Source organism: Xenopus laevis, chromosome 7L, assembly GCF_017654675.1.
Source record: "Xenopus laevis strain J_2021 chromosome 7L, Xenopus_laevis_v10.1, whole genome shotgun sequence".
In the NCBI taxonomy this organism is placed as follows: Eukaryota; Metazoa; Chordata; class Amphibia; order Anura; family Pipidae; genus Xenopus; species Xenopus laevis.
In genome coordinates, this window is record NC_054383.1 from 31,622,880 (window position 1) to 31,643,779 (window position 20,900).

The 20,900-nt window shown below is 42.3% G+C and overlaps 1 protein-coding gene across 6 annotated transcripts in view; it reads right to left on the reverse strand.

Moving 5' to 3' along the window:
* The window catches only part of dnmbp.L (dynamin binding protein L homeolog), a 104,916-nt gene that overhangs the window by 13,141 nt on the left and 70,875 nt on the right, over nt 1–20,900 (reverse strand). For 5 of the 6 annotated variants that reach the window (XM_018225298.2, XM_018225296.2, XM_018225297.2 and 2 more), the window contains 6 exons: nt 14,221–14,417; nt 11,948–12,047; nt 4,977–5,124; nt 4,487–4,504; nt 1,218–1,417; nt 989–1,119 (listed from right to left, as the gene is read on the reverse strand). In XM_018225298.2, the coding sequence (XP_018080787.1) occupies nt 989–1,119; nt 1,218–1,417; nt 4,487–4,504; nt 4,977–5,124; nt 11,948–12,047; nt 14,221–14,417 (794 nt within the window). Of the gene's footprint in view, nt 1–988; nt 1,120–1,217; nt 1,418–4,486; nt 4,505–4,976; nt 5,125–11,947; nt 12,048–14,220; nt 14,418–20,516; nt 20,651–20,900 lie in introns of those variants that run through there. The other variant, XM_018225300.2, reaches the window with a different exon arrangement.

The window sequence follows — 20,900 nt, forward strand, 5'->3', positions numbered from 1 at the left end:
AGTTAGACACATGAAAACCTTGACTTTTGCTTCACGCCCGTGACTGCTGTTCCCACGTTATTTATAATCCAGAGTACAACAAAGCAAGCTACACTGATGGGGTTATGCAATAACCCCATAAAATTGCGCAGGTGCATTAACTTATAGCAAAACAATACAATATTTCGGGTAAAGTCTTATTATGGATCCCTGAACAGTAATATTACTGATTCAACAAAGTTTCCTATATATGGATATATAAAACATATGGTTACACATATGAACACATTCTTATAATGACAATAGATGGGTTCATACATTAAACATATAGGGGCCTATTTATCAGGGTCAGGGCACACGCTCAGATTCAGGGATATTAGTCGTCCCGAAGAAGAGGAGATTTGTCGCCGGACGACTAATCTCTCCGAATCTGAGCGTGTGCCCTGACCCTCAACAGTCTCATTTTCGTGGTTTTAGTGGTCTTTGAAACCACGAATAAACTCACAAACCCTAAAACGTTGTATTTCGCGAGATTACAAAATCAGAATAAAAAAAGTACATATGGTAAAAAAAAAATACGAAAACCTGTAAAAGTCCAAATTGATTTAGTGTGGTCCAAAAAATTCTAAATTCGGTTTTTAGTAAATGCTACAAGAGGTAAAGATAACCTTGTTTAACAGAGCTTACATACTGTAATTACACATCTAAAGCCATGCTTTATTATGAGAGTTTGTTTAGAATATTAAACGGCCTACAAAAATAAACAAAAGGTTATAGGGATACCGTTTTATGCAATCTGCAGACTGATTCCAATGGTAATTAAGCACTAGCAACCAGACAATACTTTAAACTGGAAGCTTGAAAGCTAGCAAACAATTAAAAAAAAAAACACAAAAAAAACTAAACTGTAACTTGTCTTAGAATGTCATTTTCTATAAAGGTTAATTTTAAGATGAACTATGCAGTTAAGACACATTATAAACAGGACATGTTTGGCAGAAGGCAGTACCTGGGGAGCAAATCCTGTGAGTTGTTTGATATGACTGCTGACCCGATTGGACTTCTTGATGATCGAGTGAATATTAAGCTTGGAGATTTTGTCAATCAAACTATTGTCATCACCTTTGCGATATTTTACAACTAAAAGAAAAGAAAAGAACACAACTCATTGGCATAACAGCAGCAACAACTAATTTGTTAGATGAGAGTGTTACTCAGGGGATCCTTCCACTACTCACCCAAGTCCTTCCTGCGCTTGTACTCATTAATATTGCAATTGATTTCTTTCACTGACTGCACAGCTTCTCTTAAAGGGGCTTTGTCAGGGTGAGAATCAGGGGTCGCGCCAAGAAGCTCAATGAGGAGCAGAGGGTAACGCATAATCCTCTGCACTGGTTTGATGAGGAAGGAACCCAGGTTAATGTAGTTTGTACAGCCCCTGTAAAGTGAAACATTTACATTAGTTCCTTTTGGACTGAAACTATGCCGAAATATTGGAAAACTTCAATAAACAACATTTGTCATTAGGGATGTAGCGAACGGCGGAAAAAATGTTCGCGAACATATTCGCGAACTTGCGTCAAAAATGCGAACGGTTCGCGAACGTCGCGAACCCCATAGACTTCAATGGGAAGGCGAATTTTAAAAGCTAGAAAAGACATTTCTGGCCAGAAAAATGATTTTAAAGTTGTTTAAAGGGTGCAACGACCTGGACAGTGGCATGCCAGAGGGGGATCAAGGGCAAAAATGTATCTGAAAAATACATTGTTGACACAGCGCTGCGTTTTGTGCTGTAAAGGGCAGAAATCACACTACGTCACTCAGGTGATGTTTCTGGACACGGAATGTGAAAAAGCTCACACAGCTAGGTGGCACTTGGTTAAAGACTGGGCAAACAATGCCTGCAAGGGCAACGTATACAGTAGTGGGTACGGAATATATTATTGCTGCTGTAAAAACATCACTCAGGTGATGTTTATGGACACGGAATTATTATTGTTATTTAGACAGAATGTGAAAAAGCTCACACAGCTAGGTGGCACTTGCATACCTCCCAACTGTCCCTCTTTTGACCACTCAACCCCCTGTCCCTCTTTTGTACTGGAAAGTCCCTCTTTTCTCTGCACTGAACAGCCAGAAAAAAAAACAGTTTCTAACTTAATTAGCTTTTGGCAGAGAGCTCAGAACAGCTAACAGGTGCAAATAAGATACTTTGTAACAATTTTGACTCTGGTTGGTGCTGGTGGTGGTGAACTACTAGGAGGAGCAGCACACCAGTCCCTCTTTTCTCTGAACTGAACAGCCAGAAAAAAACAGTTTCTAACTTAATTAGCTTTTGGCAGAGAGCTCAGAACAGCTAACAGGTGCAAATAAGATACTTTGTAACAATTTTGACTCTGGTTGGTGCTGGTAGTGGTGAACTACTAGGAGGAGCAGCACACCAGTCCCACTCCCCAACACAGCTAGACTAATAGCACTGGGCTCTTATAGTAGCAAAGTAAAAAAACAAAAAAGAAAATAAAAGCAGTCCTTACAAGGACTATTGGGTTACAGGCAGCAGTCAGCAGATGAGAGATCAGCAGCAGTGTCCACAGCAGCTACATACAGAGCACTGCAGTAGAAGGTAGATTACTAGCCAGCAAAGCTACCTAACCTAAAATGTCCCTCAAATCTCTGCAGAGTTCTGTCCCTACAATACAGAGCAGTATCAAGTAGATTACTAGCCAGCAAAGTTACTATCAACTGTCCCTCAAATCACTCAACAGCTCTCTCCCTACACTAGCTCTTCCAAGCACACACAGGCAGAATGAAAAAACGCTGCAGGGCTTCAGTTTATATATGGAAGGGGAGTGGTCCAGGGGGTGTGGGGGTGGTCCAGGAGGTAGAGCTTCCTGATTGGCTGCCATGTATCTGCTGCTCTGGGGTGAGAGGGCAAAAATAAGCGCCAGCTAAGGCGAACCCAAATTGGCGAACGTCGCGCGACGTTCGCGAACATTCGGCGGACGCGAACAGTCGATGTTCGCGCGAATTAGTTCGCGGGCGAACAGTCCACGACATCCCTATTTGTCATCTGGCAAAGTAGCCATACATGTAAGTATGCACCCACGTTGAGCTAGGTGATACCAGGCTGATCTGATTGTTTGGCCAAATAAATGGATGATAACAGGACAAGTTTTTTAACCTGCCCGATTTTCATCCAAATATCAGTCAAGGAGGCCCCTCAGACGGCCTCTACTCGGGCCAATAAGCTAGCGATCGATGCAACTACATATTTTGCTCGCTGGGTACCTGGATTTTTAAGCTAACCCAATCAATTGACTGTGTCTTGGATCTGGAAAAAACAAGTCATTCTAAACTCACACACTGGTGGCACGAGTGGTGGCAGTTTATTCTAGTAGAAACATTTTCCAATGTTTGGCCCTTTGAATTGTGGGGACAGGTTTTGTAGGACCAACATACTTTAGCCTATGGCCCTGTGCACACCAGTGAATATTGGAGGTGTCACTGCTGTAAACAGGGCCATAATATTTTAGTAAATTGGACCTACGGAGTCATGTGCAGCCCAGATCAGACTTACAAATACAAGCCAGTTTTCAGACAATATTTTATATTTTTCAGAAACCTCCAGTTTAAAGAGTTAGGATATACTGTAACTGCCTTAAACACATTAAGACATTCATGACACAACCTGAACACTGTCTGTTCAGCTTTCCAAGCTTCAGAATCATTCTAGACTCTAGCATGAACAGGGCATACAGGATCCCAGAACAAAACCATTTACCCATAGGCTGTTGGAAAGAGCATATAAAAATGTAATTTTATTCTTGTGTCACTGCACATGAACTCTTAATTGCGGAGTTGATACACAAACAATGAATGTAGCAATTATCATGCCCCAGTTGAGCATGATTTACGTCTGTCTAAAACATAAACGCTTAAATAAGTTTGAACTATTTTACCTGTACACACGTGTTTAAGTATTGTAAACAACTCTAGTTTGATTGAAATCTGTTCAGGGAATTCTATTCTGTAAATGTTATTTTTAGTCAATTAATTTAGTATTTTAAAGTTTCTTCCATCTATTTTTGCACAGACACCCACTGGGTGCCAAAAATACATAAGTGAGAGATCCTACCCTTGCTTCCTCCTGCAGGAAAAACTCTACTTAATATTTACGGAGATGATACAAGTGTAGTGATAAAGAAATTGCGGGCTCTACTGGGATCTATTTATCAAATCTCTGATAGGGAAACCACATGGAAGATTTCATTTATATCAATAGAAAAGGAAAGGGAATTCACTGTGCACACAAAATACACAAGTGTCTTCATACGTACTTTCCGGTCTATTTAAGAGAAAATAAATAGAAGACAAACACTGTCTATGAGTTCATGCCAATGTCACGCATGACTTGTGCTTTGGCTGTTGAAATATTGCGGCATAGAGACTAAGGATACACATTTCTACACTTGACCTTCAAAATCAAACATCTTAAAAAAACACTCACCATTCTTGGTAAAGGTTCCTGAAACAAGAAGAAGAAAACAATTTAGAAAGGAAGAAATCATTAATATTTAGTCTCAAAAACACAAGACTCATGCTGAGAACTGATTAACGAACAATGCACAGGGCTAATTAGGGGTGGAGTTGCTGTATGTCATACCAATATGGATTTTTTCAGTCTATAAATTTCCATCACGGAACATAAAAAAAAAATCCTCTTGATCAACATTTACACCTAAATGAATCACTGTAGCACAGGCTAGAGCAAGGGACTCTGCTCTACAGTCATTCCAGAGAAAAAAAAGTGTTCTTATTGCCTTTACACTTTCTACATTACTAGAAAAAAACAGTTTGGCAGTGGCGTGCCCTTTAATTTGCTTATCTGGACATCAATAAACATTTATTTTATGACGAGACACCTTGTTTAACCCTTTACAAGTTAGATGAGCAATGTTTATATATAAAGTTGTGAACTGCTTGGCAGAGAAACCTACTTGACAGTCTCCATGCATTCCAACAAGTCCTTCTGGAATTTCTCATCTTTTTCATATGCTTCCAGCAGTGCGATAGTCTCTTCATGATTCTGGCAGTACTCTTTGTAGACGTTTTCCAAGTCGGAGGCATGGTCAAGGAAAACCGTCCCTATGAAATTGATAAAGAAGATGTGGGATTTCTGTGATACAGTGGAACGTGAGGTTTTATCACCGAACATTGAGCCCGCAATCTGACCACCTTTATCAGATTCATTATGATCCGATCCTTGGGCCCTAGGGCCCACAATCAGATCAGCCCGATACCACCCACTACATCTATGGCCACCTAAAGTTACTGCTGGCAACTGGCCTCCAAATACTTGACTAAAGGTGGCCATACACGGATAGATCCGCTCGTTTGGCGATGTCGCCAAACGAGCGGATCTCCCTCCGATATGCCCACCTTGAGGTGGGCAATATCGGGCTGATCCGATCGTGGGCCCTAGGGCCCAACGATCGGATCCTAGCGTTCGCCAAACGGGCGGTCGGATCGCGGGACCGCATCAACGAACAGATGCGGCCGCGATCCGACGGGATTTTTAACCCCATCCGATCGAGATCTGGCCGACTTTTGGTCTGTCGGCAGCTTTTATCGGCCCGTGTATGGCCACCTTAAGATTTTACAAAGGATTAACAGCTCAACCATTCTTTGCTCATATTACTTTGCTCATAACTCCATTGGGTTTTGTAAATGTATGTGTGTACAGCTGTGTGTCTGATAATGGAGACTATAAGAGACCGCATGCAGTTTCATTAAAAAAAAAGTCAGAGCCTAGGGGGACTGAAACTGCCAGTCAACTTCTGTGGGAGCCAAACTGACATTTTAAGACTCTGCCGGCTGCCCTGCCCTATATTTGGGTGCTCGGTTCAGTGACATAGAAGGGCTGCTGCACAGGGGTAAGGTAATCAGTAACTGAAATTGTAGTGAATTATGGCAAAGCACAAACTTGGTATATGTGCCGAACGAAGAAGAGTAGAGCAAGCGGTGCCATTATCCCTCTATGTTGGTTTACTAATGTACTAAATCCTGCTCAGTATGGGGAGAGTAGGAGCATTATAAAATAATTTCAAGATATTTATTCAATACGAATATCCCAGAAAATTCCACAACGGATCCACTACCATGAGGACAAAGGCAGAGCCACGTAGGTATAAGGTTTCCACGGACTTCAGCCTTAATTTTGTAAAGCAACTTTTTTTTAGTTAAGTGTGTGTCTATTCCTGTATAACTGGGGCCACTGCTAATCCATTCACAGATACTTTTTTAGCACCCTGTGTTGTATACAGTGTGACAGGGTGTTTGGGAAACACCACTGTCTTAGAGCAAAAGACACACAAAAGAGTGCATTTAAACTGCATTGTATGTGCTGCAAAGGAATATTTGGCTCAGGTAGGGTTAATATTCCCTATCAGCCAGGCGATTAAGTGGCAGCTGAGAGAGGATCTACCTGACCATGTAAAAGGGCTGTGTGAGCATAGCTCAAGGCTCTCCAGGGAAGTGAGGGGCTGTGAGAGACAGAGCTGGGCAGAAGGGTCTTTCCTGCCAGCAAGAGAGTTCCAGAGCTTGGAGCCTAAATCCCTTGTGGGGAAAGAAAGAGGAAAGGACTGGCAGAGGCTAATGAGTGTGAATCCCAGGAGGGTAAGCCAGCAGGGCTGAGTGTGAAGCCCAAATACTTCAAGGTACAAGAGGGTGAGAGTTTCCCTTGATGGTGAGCGACCAGAGGGGGGAAAACCCTGAATGTTTTGCAGTGTATTTACTGAACTGTACCCTGCATGTTCTACAGTGAAGTTGAACTGTAACCTGAACATTTTTCTGTTGCCTTTTCGTTGGAATGTCCAGTGCTTAATAAACCTGTGTTTTTTGTCTGAAGCCTTGGTGTCCCTGTCTCTAAGCTCAAAAATCCTACGCTACCTGCCTACCAAACGCTAATTCCCCCATAAAAGTGCATGTGCAGGCCAGTGGCATGTCACAATTGGTGCTCGGATGCGGGCAGAGCTTAAAGAGACATACACCTGTTTAAAAGCTTGGTAAGCATTACCCTTAAGAGACTGTACTAATATGGCAACTGGTGCTGTAAATCCCCATGCTACAGCTGTTCAGCAGGAGGCTGTGAGTGCTATTGGAAAGCAACAGGAACAGCAAGATGGCGACTGGTGGCTGCAGTTCCACCGTGACTGGGAAAGAGTCAGCGAGCCAAGTCTGGGAAAGAGACCGTTAAATGCCTCACAAGTGAAAGGTGAGCATTTCTGTGAGTTGCAAGGAGCAGTGGCAGCTCCTGTAAAGTCTGTAGGAAAACAGACTCGTTTTTTCTGTCTACCACAAAGAAAGTTCTACCAGCAGGCTTCCTTAAAGGTGCAGTGGCCTGTGGGATTGCAACAGACTGCCAAGGAAGTGAGAGCAACTTCGCTCGTGCGAAAGGAGACCCCTACATCTGGATCCAAGGCAGGAAACTGGTTCCAACGAGGTGGTACCCCAAAATTGGAGCTCCAGCAGAATACCAAGGAGAGAGGCTATGCTGATTTCCAAGTCCAGTCTGGCATATTTGGCCAGAGTTCATCCCCAGCAGTTACATACCGGATGCCCTACAGGAATGGTGAGACTGTTCTTAAAGGGGTGGTTGAAAGGGAACGGCAGGCTGGGGGGATACAAGACTGGGACTGTGGGAGGAAAGGCAAGGTCCTGGGACCTAAAGAGTTAAGTGTGCAATCAGAGTGCACTGTGCCTGTTAAAGGTATTGCTGAAAAGTCAGTAGAGGTGAAAGTGAATGGGATTTCACTGTGGGTCACACTGGACATTAACTCAACTAAGTCAGTGGTGTTGCATGAACTGTTAATGTTTATTCTACTACCGCACGAGGTCCCTGAGATGCAAGAGAACTCAAACCCCACTGTATGTCTAAATTTTGAAACCACCAAAGGGACTGTTAGCCACTCACTTATGGTTGCGAGTGACGGTGAAGAGGAAATTGTTCTGGGTACAGACTTTCCCCTATTCTGGGAGTTGTGGGGAAACAACAACCCAATGGATGTGGAACAATCAAACCAGGTGGTGAATAATGTTGGGGTTATGCAAAATGTTATGTGTAATTTTGCTGTCCAATGTCCAGATGGGAATCCTATGTGTGTGACTGTGGGGTGTGAGGTAACACCCATAGTAAAAAGTATAAGGGGGACCCCCAATGTAAATGTTCCCCTAGCAAAGGTGAATGAGGTAATTCACAGTGGGGATCACCAAAAAGCAAAGCAGGTGTTTCTGCAACAAAGTAGCTCAAGTGAGAGAGAAAATGTCTTGAGTAAAATGTGCCTTAATGTTTTGTTACCTGAAGGGTTAAATCAAAGGGAGAAAAACTCTTTGAGGCATGTCTGTGATTCCAAGTGTGAATGTCTTAAAGGTGAGGCAAAACCTAAGCCCTGCACTTTGTGTGACTTGTCTGTGAATGTGTACAAATCTGCAACTGTGTACAAAACAGAGCCTGTAAAGTGCAGTAGTTGTTCTGGCCCAGGTCATATGGCTGATAATTGCACAATCGAAAGGTCTACTGCGGCAATAACCGAGCTGATCAAAGTCTATGACCAGTTGTGTCTGCAACTCAACTCAGGTGGAGAGTCCCAGTCTACTGAGAGCAATCCCTTAGAGAGACAGGGATATGTCCGGCTCACTGAGTGTGTAGTGAGTGAGAACAGACCTGAGTGTGCTGATATGGAGAATGGTAACATGGCTGTCAATGGGGATAAGCCACATGGAGTGACTGTGGTTGAAAGCAAAGTCATGACTCCTGTGTTACATTCCTTGGAAGGTGTCTTGCAGTCAGAATCTGTCTGTCTGACAGAGGATGCATTGGGTCCCAATACAAGTAATGCCAAATGTGAGTTGCTTGCTAACCCTGAGCGTGTGACCGAGTGTGTGTCTGGTTGTATAACACAAGTCTGTGAGCAAGATGCAACCAGAAAGCAGACTAAAACTGTTGGCCATGGGCTTGAAGTGAAAGCCCTTGGTGTGTTTAAAAACCCATCATTGCCAGTGGTGGAAGGACACCCTATATCCCAGGCAGTGGGTAAAACTGAAATGCAAAGCGTGCATGATGGTAACAGAGATGCCAAAGTGTGTGTGTCTTCCCTAGTAAATAAAATTCAGGAGTTGGAAGTGTGTGTGGCTGCTTCCATAGAGACACATGTGTCAGATTCATGTAGTAGCGATAATAAGTTGGCCTTAAAGTGTCCATCCGACTGTGACTCCCATGGTTCAGGCATGATAACCAGGGAGAGTAAAATAAGGCAAAAGTGCAAGCAGAACTATGGGAATGAGACACCTAAAAGTGTGTTAAGTGAGAGACCTGAAATCTTTGACTGCCAAGCTGTGTGTGTGAACATAGCCAGTGCAAATGATGTTGTGGAAAATAGTACCATGAGTGTTAATGGTAATAAGCTAGACAGAGTGTCTGAGGAGGTGAGTGATGAAAATGTACACCTGCCTCCTGAATCTGTGTGTGTGCAGGTGCCAACCACACAACTGTTCTCCAGTGAGCCCGTCTGTGTGAGAGTTGAAACAGTGTTCTGGAGAGGAAAATGTACGTGAAGGCATATTTAAAGGGGAAGTTAAAAGTCCTTTAGCAAAATGTGTGCCTGTCCCCACTGAAGTGAAAGTGACAGATTCAGCACCAGCTGAGTCTATTAAAGAGGCATGTGAGTTAAGACCTGATACAGAAGAGGTCAAGTGTGGGTTGCCTGTTAACACAGAATGTGTGTTTGATTGTGTGTCAGAGTTTGTGACACAAATCTCTGGTAAAAAGCACCCTACAACCCATGAATGCAAAATTCAAAGTGTTCATGGTGTGGACAAAGACACTGAAGCATGTGTGTCTGATCTTGCCCTATTTGATCAGAAGCAGGAGACTGAATGGTGTGTGACTTCTTCCATAGGAACACATGTGTTAAATGTCTTGCAGGTTAAAGAAAGGCCAAGATCCCTTTTAAAGGGATGCGCTATGGACAAACGGGTCCCTAGCCCTTTAGTGAAAGACAAAGTGAGTAAAACCTTGCATTTCAAAGGCAGAGTGAGCCCTTTAAAGATAAAAGGTTCAAGTTTACAAGAGAGCATGTGTCTGTATACTCTGATTAACATGTATGTGTTGGATCTTTCACATGCTAAAGAAAGGTCAAAATCATGTTTAAAGGGTTGTGTAACTGAGAAGCAGCAATCTAGCCCTTCAACCAAAGAAAGACTGGAGGTAGAAATCCCGTTAAGAGAGTTTCTTTTGGGATGGCAATGTGTTCCGCCCCTGGGTCGAAACAGAGGGGGAGGATATGTGACAGGGTGTTTGGGAAACACCACTGTCTTAGAGCAAAAGACACACAAAAGAGTGCATTTAAACTGCATTGTATGTGCTGCAAAGGAATATTTGGCTCAGGTAGGGTTAATATTCCCTATCAGCCAGGTAATTAAGTGGCAGCTGAGAGAGGAGCTACCTGGCAATGTAAAAGGGCTGTGTGAGCACAGTTCAGGGCTCTCCAGGGAAGTGAGGTGCTGTGAGAGACAGAGCTGGGCAGAAGGAGCTTTGCTGCCAGCAAGAGAGTTCCAGAGCTTGGAGCCTAAATCCCTTGTGGGGAAAGAAAGAGAAAAGGACTGGCAGAGGCTAGTGAGTCTGAGTCCCAGGAGGGGAAGCCAGCAGGGCTGAGTGTGAAGCCCAATACTTCAAGGTGCATGAGGGTGAGAGTTTCCCTTGATGGTGAGCGACCAGAGGGGGGAAAACCCTGAATGTTTTGCAGTGTATTTACTGAACTGTACCCTGCATGTTCTACAGTGAAGTTGAACTGTAACCTGAACATTTTTCTGTTGCCTTTTCGTTGGAATGTCCAGTGCTTAATAAAGCTGTGTTTTTTTGTCTGAAGCCTTGGTGTCCCTGTCTCTAAGCTCAAAAATCCTACGCTACCTGCCTACCAAACGCTAATTCCCCCATAAAAGTGCATGTGCAGGCCAGTGGCATGTCACAACAGACAATGAATGGAAAATTATCCTTATACGGCCATTTTGATTGTGGGTTTGTATCACTAACAAAAAGCAGCTATGTTTATAGAACTGTGTAAGGATGCTGCACAATTTCCCTAGTAAAGCAAGCAACCCACATAGATTTCTTCTTCCAGTCACCGTCTACAAAATAGGGGATCATACACATTGCTATCCTACATAAACTGTATAAAGCAAACTGAACATCACATGCAGAACTGTAAAATGGATAACTTGAAAAGGAAATTGCATAACCCTCATATAATATATTCATTGGTTTACAGTACATGCTTTAAAGTTATTATGCTTTATAATTAGGATCACATGAAAACTGACACTACATAATGGTGCATAGTATCTATATGACAAAACATTCTGCATAATGACAAAGATGTCTTAATGACAGCATTCCTTAATGTTTTATAAGAGATTCCAGACACTTTACAGAGCAACAAATAGGAAGCAGACAAGGCCAGATCAAGGAAAAACAGGGACTGTTATCAGTTCTATGTATGGAGTATAACAGGGACTATAGCAGGGATAAGTGACTGATTAATTCTATATAATATTCTGTTACATAATAGACCCAGCTGCAATGAACCATTTTTGAAGTGCTAAGAACAGTGATGGCCGAATCAATGCCATTTTGCTTCACCAAAACAAACAAACTTCTATGGACTTTTTTTTTGCGGCACAACCTGGCGAAAATGTTCTCCCATCACTATATAACACATTTGGCTTAAGTAAACTTCAGTAACAAAAGGAAAATTAAGAAAAGATAGACAAGTTTCAGTCATTCGCTTCTGTAATATTATAGGTCCATACACAAACACTGGGCTTGTCCATTGCCATACGGTTCTGCTTATTATGGGGTCAGCAAAGTCTGTTTATGTCACATACAATAGAAGGGCTGAGTAGAAGTACATACCAATGGAGTCCGAGCTTGATAGAGCTGCAAGAAATTTCTTAGAAATGTCAATCACACTCTGAATGTTTCCAAACAGAACATCAAAATCCACGCTGGCCATCTGTAAAAAGAAGAATAAAAACTAAAGTAGTATAAAAAAAAAAAGACACAACAATTCAATAAGGGCCTTGACAAAGCCATGGAATATGAACTGGTGTCTTTCTTCTGGCAGAACAACAGATGCCTCCAACAGCCACTGGTGTTGAACATGTTATGACTGCCAGTCTCCTAGTTTAAACAGAAACCCTATTTATTGGCAGACGTATAACTACAAACAGCAGAGATGTACAATTTGGCATACATCGATTTCCCTATCACCCCCAATAAAGACAAAATTGACAAGGCATTAAACTGCAACCCCCGGAACCGTTAAGAACAATTTAATGATTGCGAGCACTGCAAAGGTTAAGTCGGGTTTGAAAACTGATAAAGCGCAGACACAATAGATAAGAAGACACAAGGTAAAGGTATTGTTCAGAGAATTGTTTCTGTGCTTTGTGTCTGCTGTTAGATAATGTTTCACAGGGAAAATGACTTTCACATAAGCACCGGCTCGATCCTTTTGACAAGTTCCCGACATGTCGGCAGTCTCTGATACTGGCAAAAAGCATCAAATACAAGTTTTGACTTGATTTAAAAGTGTAAGTTACATGAGATTTTTGTACTCTATCTGTGTGTATAAGTAAAGCTGGCCATACCGGAATTGAATATCGGCCTTTGGATTTTATCAGTATGTGTGTGTATGGCCAGCTTTACTTATACAGGTATGGGACCTGTTATCCAGAATGCTCGGGACCTGGGGTTGTCTGGATAACGGATCTTTCCGTAATTTGGGTCTTCATGCCTTAAGTCTACTAGTAATTAATTTAAACATTACATAAACCCAATAGGCTGGGTTTGCTTCCAATAAGGAATAATTATATCTAAGTTGGGATCAAGTACAAGCTACTGTTTTATTATTAAAGAGAAAAAGGAAATCATTTTTAAAAATTTGGATTATTTGGATAAAATGGAGTCTATGGGAGACAGTCATTCCGTAATTCGGAGCTTTCTGGATATCGGGTTTCCGGATAAGCGATCCTATACCTGTACACATAAGGGAAAATGCAGGCAAGATTAATACAGCATGTCGGGAAGATCCCTTTATGAACTGCCGGCATATCTGACCCAATGCAGTAACCCATATGAACTGCTGGGAACATTTTTACCCAATGATGTGCCCCAAAAAGTAAAATGAGATTATGGCTGTCCATCCAGTACTTTCTATATCTGGTGCTGATATTTATAGGATGTAGTTGCTTATCTGCTCTAACATGGCATTTATTTGTTTTTTTCTGACAAAACTGTACCTTGTACATTATGTGACTCACTGCTGTTATAGATAATTATTGCCAAGTGATGTGGTTCCCTTTGTGGGGTTCAGAACAGTGCAGGACCTCGCACACCCTGCAGAATGAAAGAGACGCCTGGTGCACAACGGTTGAGGCTCGGCCACCTCACAGCAAGGTACAACAAGAAAAAACTGCAGGAAATCTTCCAATTTTTACTTCACAGTGGAGTGCAAATGCAACGGGGAATGCTTCACAAAGGGGTTTTATACCCTAAACGTTGCATTTGCACTCCGCTGTGAAAAAAAAATTGGAAGATTTCCTGCAGTCCTGTGTGCCATCAGATTCTTTCTTGTTGTCCCTTTGCAGGGTGACAGTTGCTAGGATTTGCTATAAGAACCATGATTCCCACTATGGAAACCATTAAAAATAATCATAAAGTTTCCCCATGTGCCAGACTCAGTTCTTTAGTATGCACAAACATTCACATTTTCAGTTTAGTTTTAAAGCTTTGGATAAAGTTTATTTATGATCTGATCCCAAGAGCTATACATAGATCCATTATACTCATTTCTGTTAAGCACTGTAAGGGCTGGGACACACTGGGCGATTTGGGGAGATTTAGTCGCCTGGCGACTAATCGCCGCGACCAATCTTCCCCGAATGCCTCCCCTCGCTCTGCGCCTGGCTAAAATGAAAAATCGCCTGCGCTAATCACATGCGGCGATTCGTTTTCCGAAGTCGCCCGAAGTTTCCTCGTGATTTTTCATTTTAGCCAGGCGCAGAGCAAGGGGAGGCATTCGGGGAGAAAAGTCGCGGCGATTAGTCGCCAGCCGACTAAATCTCCCCAAATCGCCCAGTGTGTCCCAGCCCTAACTGTACATGATAAAATGATAAATATCTCACCTGCTTTGCCTGCAAGGGTCCCATGATGTGTTCCACACATGTCTCCAGGACCCTCAGGTAATCTCGCTCAGTCTGTAACAGCTCCTCAATCACCTTCGACCTCTTCTCCAGCATTCTCTGTTCCGAATTCTCTGTGGAGGACGCAGAGGATGGAGTCTGCTCCACACCTTCTGGCTGAGAGGAGAGCAAGGTCATATCTATGGAGAAAGCAGAGACCTTTGATTAGAAGGAAGTTATAAACCCATCAGCAAGATGGAAGCCCAATAATGAGAACACTGCAGGTGGCAACTATGGCGAGACACTCAATAGTTGCTATAAAAGTCCTGAAGCCGCATTTAGGGCAGCAAATGTGGTGACGTTAAAATGGCCCCAAAATGTACTTGCGGAAAACCCCACTCCTTGCACTTCCTGATACTGTCAGAAAGCGCCATTTTATCAGTCCAGTTTCACAAAAGAATTCTGAGCAAATACTGCTATTGTGGCTAGGTAGCCATGGAGTTACTGCCACCCTAAAGTGGTGGTATTACCATTGTTCCCATATCGGGCTGCGTCAAATTTCTACAGTAACCTGCACTTGATTAACAAATACATGCCCCCAAAATAAATATATAAAATAGACATTTGACTTCACTCTACACATAGGTGCATTTCGTCACTGAGACCATTCTAGTAAAGGCAACAATAATCTTTCAGGTCTTGCTTTCCCTGCACGCTTCCAGGGTCAGCATTCCTCACTAGAGTCAACTTTAACCAACAAGACGAGCAAAGAAGAGGTTGTATGCCTTTAGTGCAATGCAATGGACTGATAATTCTAACAGGAATGCACAGGCGTATATCCCAGTAAGGCAATTTCGGGCAACTTCAAAAAACGAATCACCCGCCGTCGATATACATTTTAGCTGGCGGGAAGGCAGTTCGGGGAGATTAGTCACCCCGAAGAAGAGGAGATTTGTCACCAGGCGACTAATCTCCCAGAATCTGCCGCTGTGCCCTGACCCTAAGATTAGGCAGATAAGGAACAGGCAGGGCTATCTCCAAACCTTTGTTATTAATAAAGAGCATGCTGGTTGCTCAGCAACATAATAATTACATGTTGCCTTTCCCTTTGCTCTATTGTGTCACTGCAATGAGTTTCACTTACTGCTCACTATACCGATCTTCCATCCCTAAGGCTTTAATGGGAACTCCACCCAAAACTTTTATTTTGCACTATGAAAAAACAATTTAAGTCTAAACAACTTTCCAATATACACTATTTAATTTTTTTTTAAATATTATTTATAAATGTATTTGTTATTGCGAGCAGAATTTATCTGTTCTCTCAGTTCTGACTCCTACAGATTTGTTAGGGCCAAAATCAGCCTGCTGAATTATGCAGGCTGTTTTCAGCCCCTTTCTGCAGGGAGTAGCCTCCTTCTTCTATTTGCATCCAGAACCATTGTGTTGGGCCCGGCATCTACACACTCAGCGGATTGTGAGTCTCCTATTTTACAGCCAATTTTACAGAGCGTGATCTCCCCGGAGCCAACACAATGGTTCCCGATGAAAACAGAAGAATGAGGCTACTGCCCGCGGTAGGGGCTGAAAACGGCCTGTTATTTGAAGGCTGATTTCAGGCCTGTGTGACCATAGCGTAACAAACATGTAGGCTTCAACTAAATTGTAAAGTGAAGCCCCCCACCCCAGAATACTAAAATCCAAATGCCTCTGAATAATATAAATCTAAAAATAACAGATAACATTTGTATTTATCACAGGAGACATTTCTAAAAGCGGAGCATCAGGGCTTTCCTTGTTTGATACATTCCTCCACTGCACAAAAGTGACCATGTATGGACCGATATTAGCAGGCCTGGATTTCGGGCTTGGGCAATCCTAGGCCTCTGGGTCCTAGCGCCAGGAGAACGCATCCCCAACGCTCCTTGAATTGCGGCGGGGGCCCCTAAAATCTTGCTGCCCAATGCCCAGCCCTTTGTTGCTTCCCCACAAATCTGGTACTGGATATTAGCTGTCAGTTATGCGATTCAAGGCTCATTATTAGTCTGTGTATGGGGCCAAATGATTGATCAGCTCTATATAACCCCACTGCCTAGCAAAATGGGCAGAGATCTGCAACCTTGCCAAACAAGCAGCTGGGAATATGTTGAGCTGTGAAAGATATTTGTCATATCCCTACCCCACCTGCACTGCTTACACACCCAATGAACAGAGCGTGTCGCAACAGTTTCTTGCAAAACGCAAACACGTGAAAGTAAAATGAAAGCTTGTTAATATACAACTTGCCCAGAGCAAGTTAACTGAACTCTGATCAACAGTGAGACCATAAAGACAGTTAAGTACAGATAACATGGGATGACATAAGCAAAATGTAATAAAAAAATAATGAATATTGTCATGGTGATTCCCACTGGGTACACTGGTTTATTCCTCCCAAAGCTATAGATTGGGTACGAGTTAACTATTACAGATTGGGAGCGCTGAAATTGGGCCCAACTGAATGAAATCACAGGATTGTGCAAACATTTCCATATTAGAGCAATGGCACTAGGGCAATGTAATTGCTACTGAAAGCAATATTTGTCTCCCCCTTGTTATTCTCTGCACTCACTGCTGGTTCTGACTACTGAAACAGTGTGGCAGCTGATATTATCAGGTCTGGACTGAGAATTAAAATAGGCCCTGGCATTTTAGGTACACAGAGGCCCAATCAGTCCACATAGAGGCCCAAACATCTCCCACCAGCCCAATAAATACTGACTTTCTATGGGACCTTATAGCAGCCCCTCTGGCATTTGCCAGAACCCACAGATTGCCAGTCCGTGCCTGACTGATTAGCAGACCCACGAAGAAACATGCAAGGTATTGTAGGAAATGGGATTCTTGGCTGAAGGAGAGCTGGCAATTACAAAGAACTTTAGACCTTTTATATAGTTTTCTTTTCTGCAACATTTTATCCAGGGGTTTACGTACCCTTTAAAAATAAAAAATACTAGGTTTTCAGTTTGGCTATTACTATAGATCTGATGAAAGAACCAGATCTCTGATTTAGTTGTATGATTATTACTAAATCATTTACTGCTGTAATGTTCTGGGTGTGTCTGCTCTATACCCACCTGCAACCGAGTGACTTTAACACTTATTTTGTTGGACTCAGTACCATTTGGGGCAGACAGTTGAAATAACAGGCTATTGAAAGGCAGTGTACCTTCACACCGGCATATTTCTGCAGGTGTGGTAGCTTACTCAGGAGTTTCAGGTTCTGCACTGAAGCCCGATCTCCATGCTTCTCAATAGCTTGCGGCTGAGTAAGACTGTATGGCTCCAGGCCACAGAGCCCAAACCTCAACCAACAACATTATGAAGCAATTTAGCGGTATAGACACCTTCCATCTAATATTCCTCAAAAGTATTTGACCATCTAGAAAAGGCACCAAGCTCAGTTAGTCTGCTGGTGCCAAACTACAGGTTATAGTATTGGCAGTTACACAGTTGAACCTGCACACTTTAATGCTTACATTGTTCACCTTCAGGTTAACTTTTAGTATTTTATAAATTGGCAAAATTTAAGCAACTTTTCAATTGGTATTCATTTTTTACTTTTTAATCGTTTTTGAGTTATTCACCTTCTTCTCCTGGATCTTTCCAGTTTTCAAATGGGGATCAATGACCCCATCTAAAAAAAAAAAAATGCCCTGTAAGACTACAAATGTATTGTTATTGCTACTTTTTATTACTCATCTTTCTATCCAGGCCCTCTCCTATTCATATTCCAGTCTCTTATGCAAATTAACGCATGGTTGCCAAGGTATTTTGGACCATAGCAACCAGATTGCTGGAACTGCAAACCGAAGAGCTGGTGATTAAAAACTAAATAACTCAAAAACGACAAATAATAAAAAATTAAAACTAATTGAAAATTTTATCAGAACATCACTCTCTGCATCATACTAAAAATTAATTTAAAGGGGAACAACCCCTTTAAGCACTTCCAGTATAGCGATATTAGATTATATTTCACTATATATGGATTATGTAACAACAACTATGCTGTAGCTGATTAGTAGCGAACTCTTAAAGCTGAACTCCACTATGTTTTTTGACAGATGGTGTCACCGCGATAAAAAGCAGACGACAAGTCGGATACTTCTAAATTGAATGGGACTGATAGAAAAATCACAGGTATAACGACATTCCACCTGACGCATGCTGCGTCTTCAGACAGTCTTGTCATGTGCAGTTTATACCGGCGATTTTTCTATCAGTCCAATTATATTTGGACGCATGCGACTACATCCACCTTGTTGCCTGCGGAGTTCAGCCCTTATTTGTGACTACATGGAAACCAGAGAAGTCTGCATCAATTAGAAATGTAACATGTATATTTTATATGTATTCAGTTTGAAAGTTATCTATACCTGCAGCAAACAAAAAGAAGGGCAATTCGGTAAAATCGAAACTGGATCGATACATGATTCATAATGGCATTGTGTCTGCATTAACTTTGGCTTTTAGAGGATGCTGGAATTTGCAACATTACAGCTTCAGTCAGTGGAAGTAAAATATACAATAAATAATAATGTTGTATGTAATCAGAGCAAGGGCAGTTCTAGACAATGGCCCACTCGGATTATGTTGGGCCTACCTTTTAAGGCCTAAGCCTCATAGGTGGCCTTTAGTTCAGCATTAGCAGCAGGCTAAAGGTAAATATTCATTTTTTTCTATGGCACATGGATAGGGTTGCCACCTCACCCCTTTAAAGATAAGGTTCACTTTTAAGTTCCGGATTACGGAAACGCTGTCTCCCATAGACTCATTATAATAAATTTACATTTTTAAAAACTAATTTCTTTTTCTCTATAGTAATAAAACAGTAGCTTGTACTTGATTTAAACTAAGTTATAATCAATCCTTATTGGAAGCAAAGCCAGCCTATTGGGTTTATTTAATGTTTACATGATTTTCTAGTAGTCTTAAAGTGTGAAGATCCAGATTACAGAAAGACCAGTTATCCGGAAAGCCCCCGGTCCCAAGCATTCTGGATAATAGGTCCTATACCTGTATGTTATAGAGTGGCCAATTGATTCTTATTGAAAGCAATGCTGGTCGCTAGGGTAATTTGGACCCTAGCAACCAGAGTGCTGACTCTGCAAGCTGGAGAGCTGTTCAATAAAAAGCTAAATATAAAAATATAAAATAAAATCCAATCGCAAATTGCCTCAGAATATCACTCTCTAGATCATACTAAAAGTTCATTTAAGGGCTCTTACTGATGAGCGGTTGAAGCTGCGCTCCCCTGCGTTCCCTTTTTCTGCGTTCAGCCGCAGGGGAGTGCAGGAATAGACGCATTTAGCTTTTTTCAATGGGGCTGTACTCACACAGGCGCGTGTAGGTGCCAAACGCAGTTTGAGACGCAACATGCTGCATTTTTCCTGCGTTCGGCGCCTACACGCGCCTGTGTGAGTACAGCCCCATTGGAAAAATCGACATTCTGCATGGCTAGTTAGCAATTCATTTAGATGCATGCTGCAGATTGAACTGATTTCTGTTCAGCCATGCAGCATTTAAGTTAATTGCTAATTAGCCATGCAGAATGTCGTAGGTACAAAATATCACAACTTTCTTCTGTTAGAACTTTTATACTTCTTATATGTGGGTAAATCGATAAGAGGTGCTCAAATGTTAGCTCTGCTGCCAAAAAGAGCTTTCATCAAATGTCCACAAAAATAGAAACAAATGGCACACTCACTTCAATGCTTCTGCATCAATTCAAACTGTTGACATTTTTATTTCAGTGAGATCCCAGCTGAAACCGAAATAAAAATGTCAACAGTTTGAATTGATGCAGAAGCATTGAAGTGAGTGTGCCATTTGTTTCTATTTTTGTGGACATGCAGAATGTCGATTCAATATGTGGTTGGTATTAAAGGGGTGAGGCGTCAATCCTATACATGGCACAAACTGTAAGGAACAATGAAGTTATGTTGTGTCTGCTGTAAGTACTGTAGTCCGCAACACATTACTAAAGAGAACTCAAAGGAAAACTTGTGTTTTTTCAGTGCTACCCTGAGCCGGGTACTTTCCATAGGTGTCTGACTACACGTGTCTCTTCTGCAGATATATGAGTGTCTCAAGATAAGAATGTGTGGGGGAAGAACTTGCCAACAATGAGTAATAAGAGAAGGTGCTGAATGGTGCATTTTTTTCTCTCTTTGTTGCCAGGGAGAAGAAAGTCTTGAACTTGGTTAAACAGAACTAATCTGCCCCCCCCCTCCTCCGTTGCACAAAACCAGACCAACCTGCAGCCATGCAGCTCCCAGCTCATGATGAACCTAAAGGTGGCCAAACATGGGCCGATAAAAGCTGGCAACAGACCGAGTCGGCAGTTTATCGGCCCATGCGTGGGGCCCTCTGGCTTCCCCGATCGTTATCTGTCCGAAAGTCGACTAGATTTCAATTGGCTGGGTTACAAATCCCGTTGTTTGTAGATCCGACCGCCCGTATTGGCAGCATTATGATCCCATTGTTGGGCCCAAGGGCCCATGATTGGATCAGCCCAATATCTCCCACCTCAATGTGGGCATATCGGGGAGAGATCCGCTCATTTGGCAACATCGCCAAACGAGCAGATATCTCCGTGTATGGCCAGCTTTACACTCCACTTCTGGCATTAAAGTGGTTAA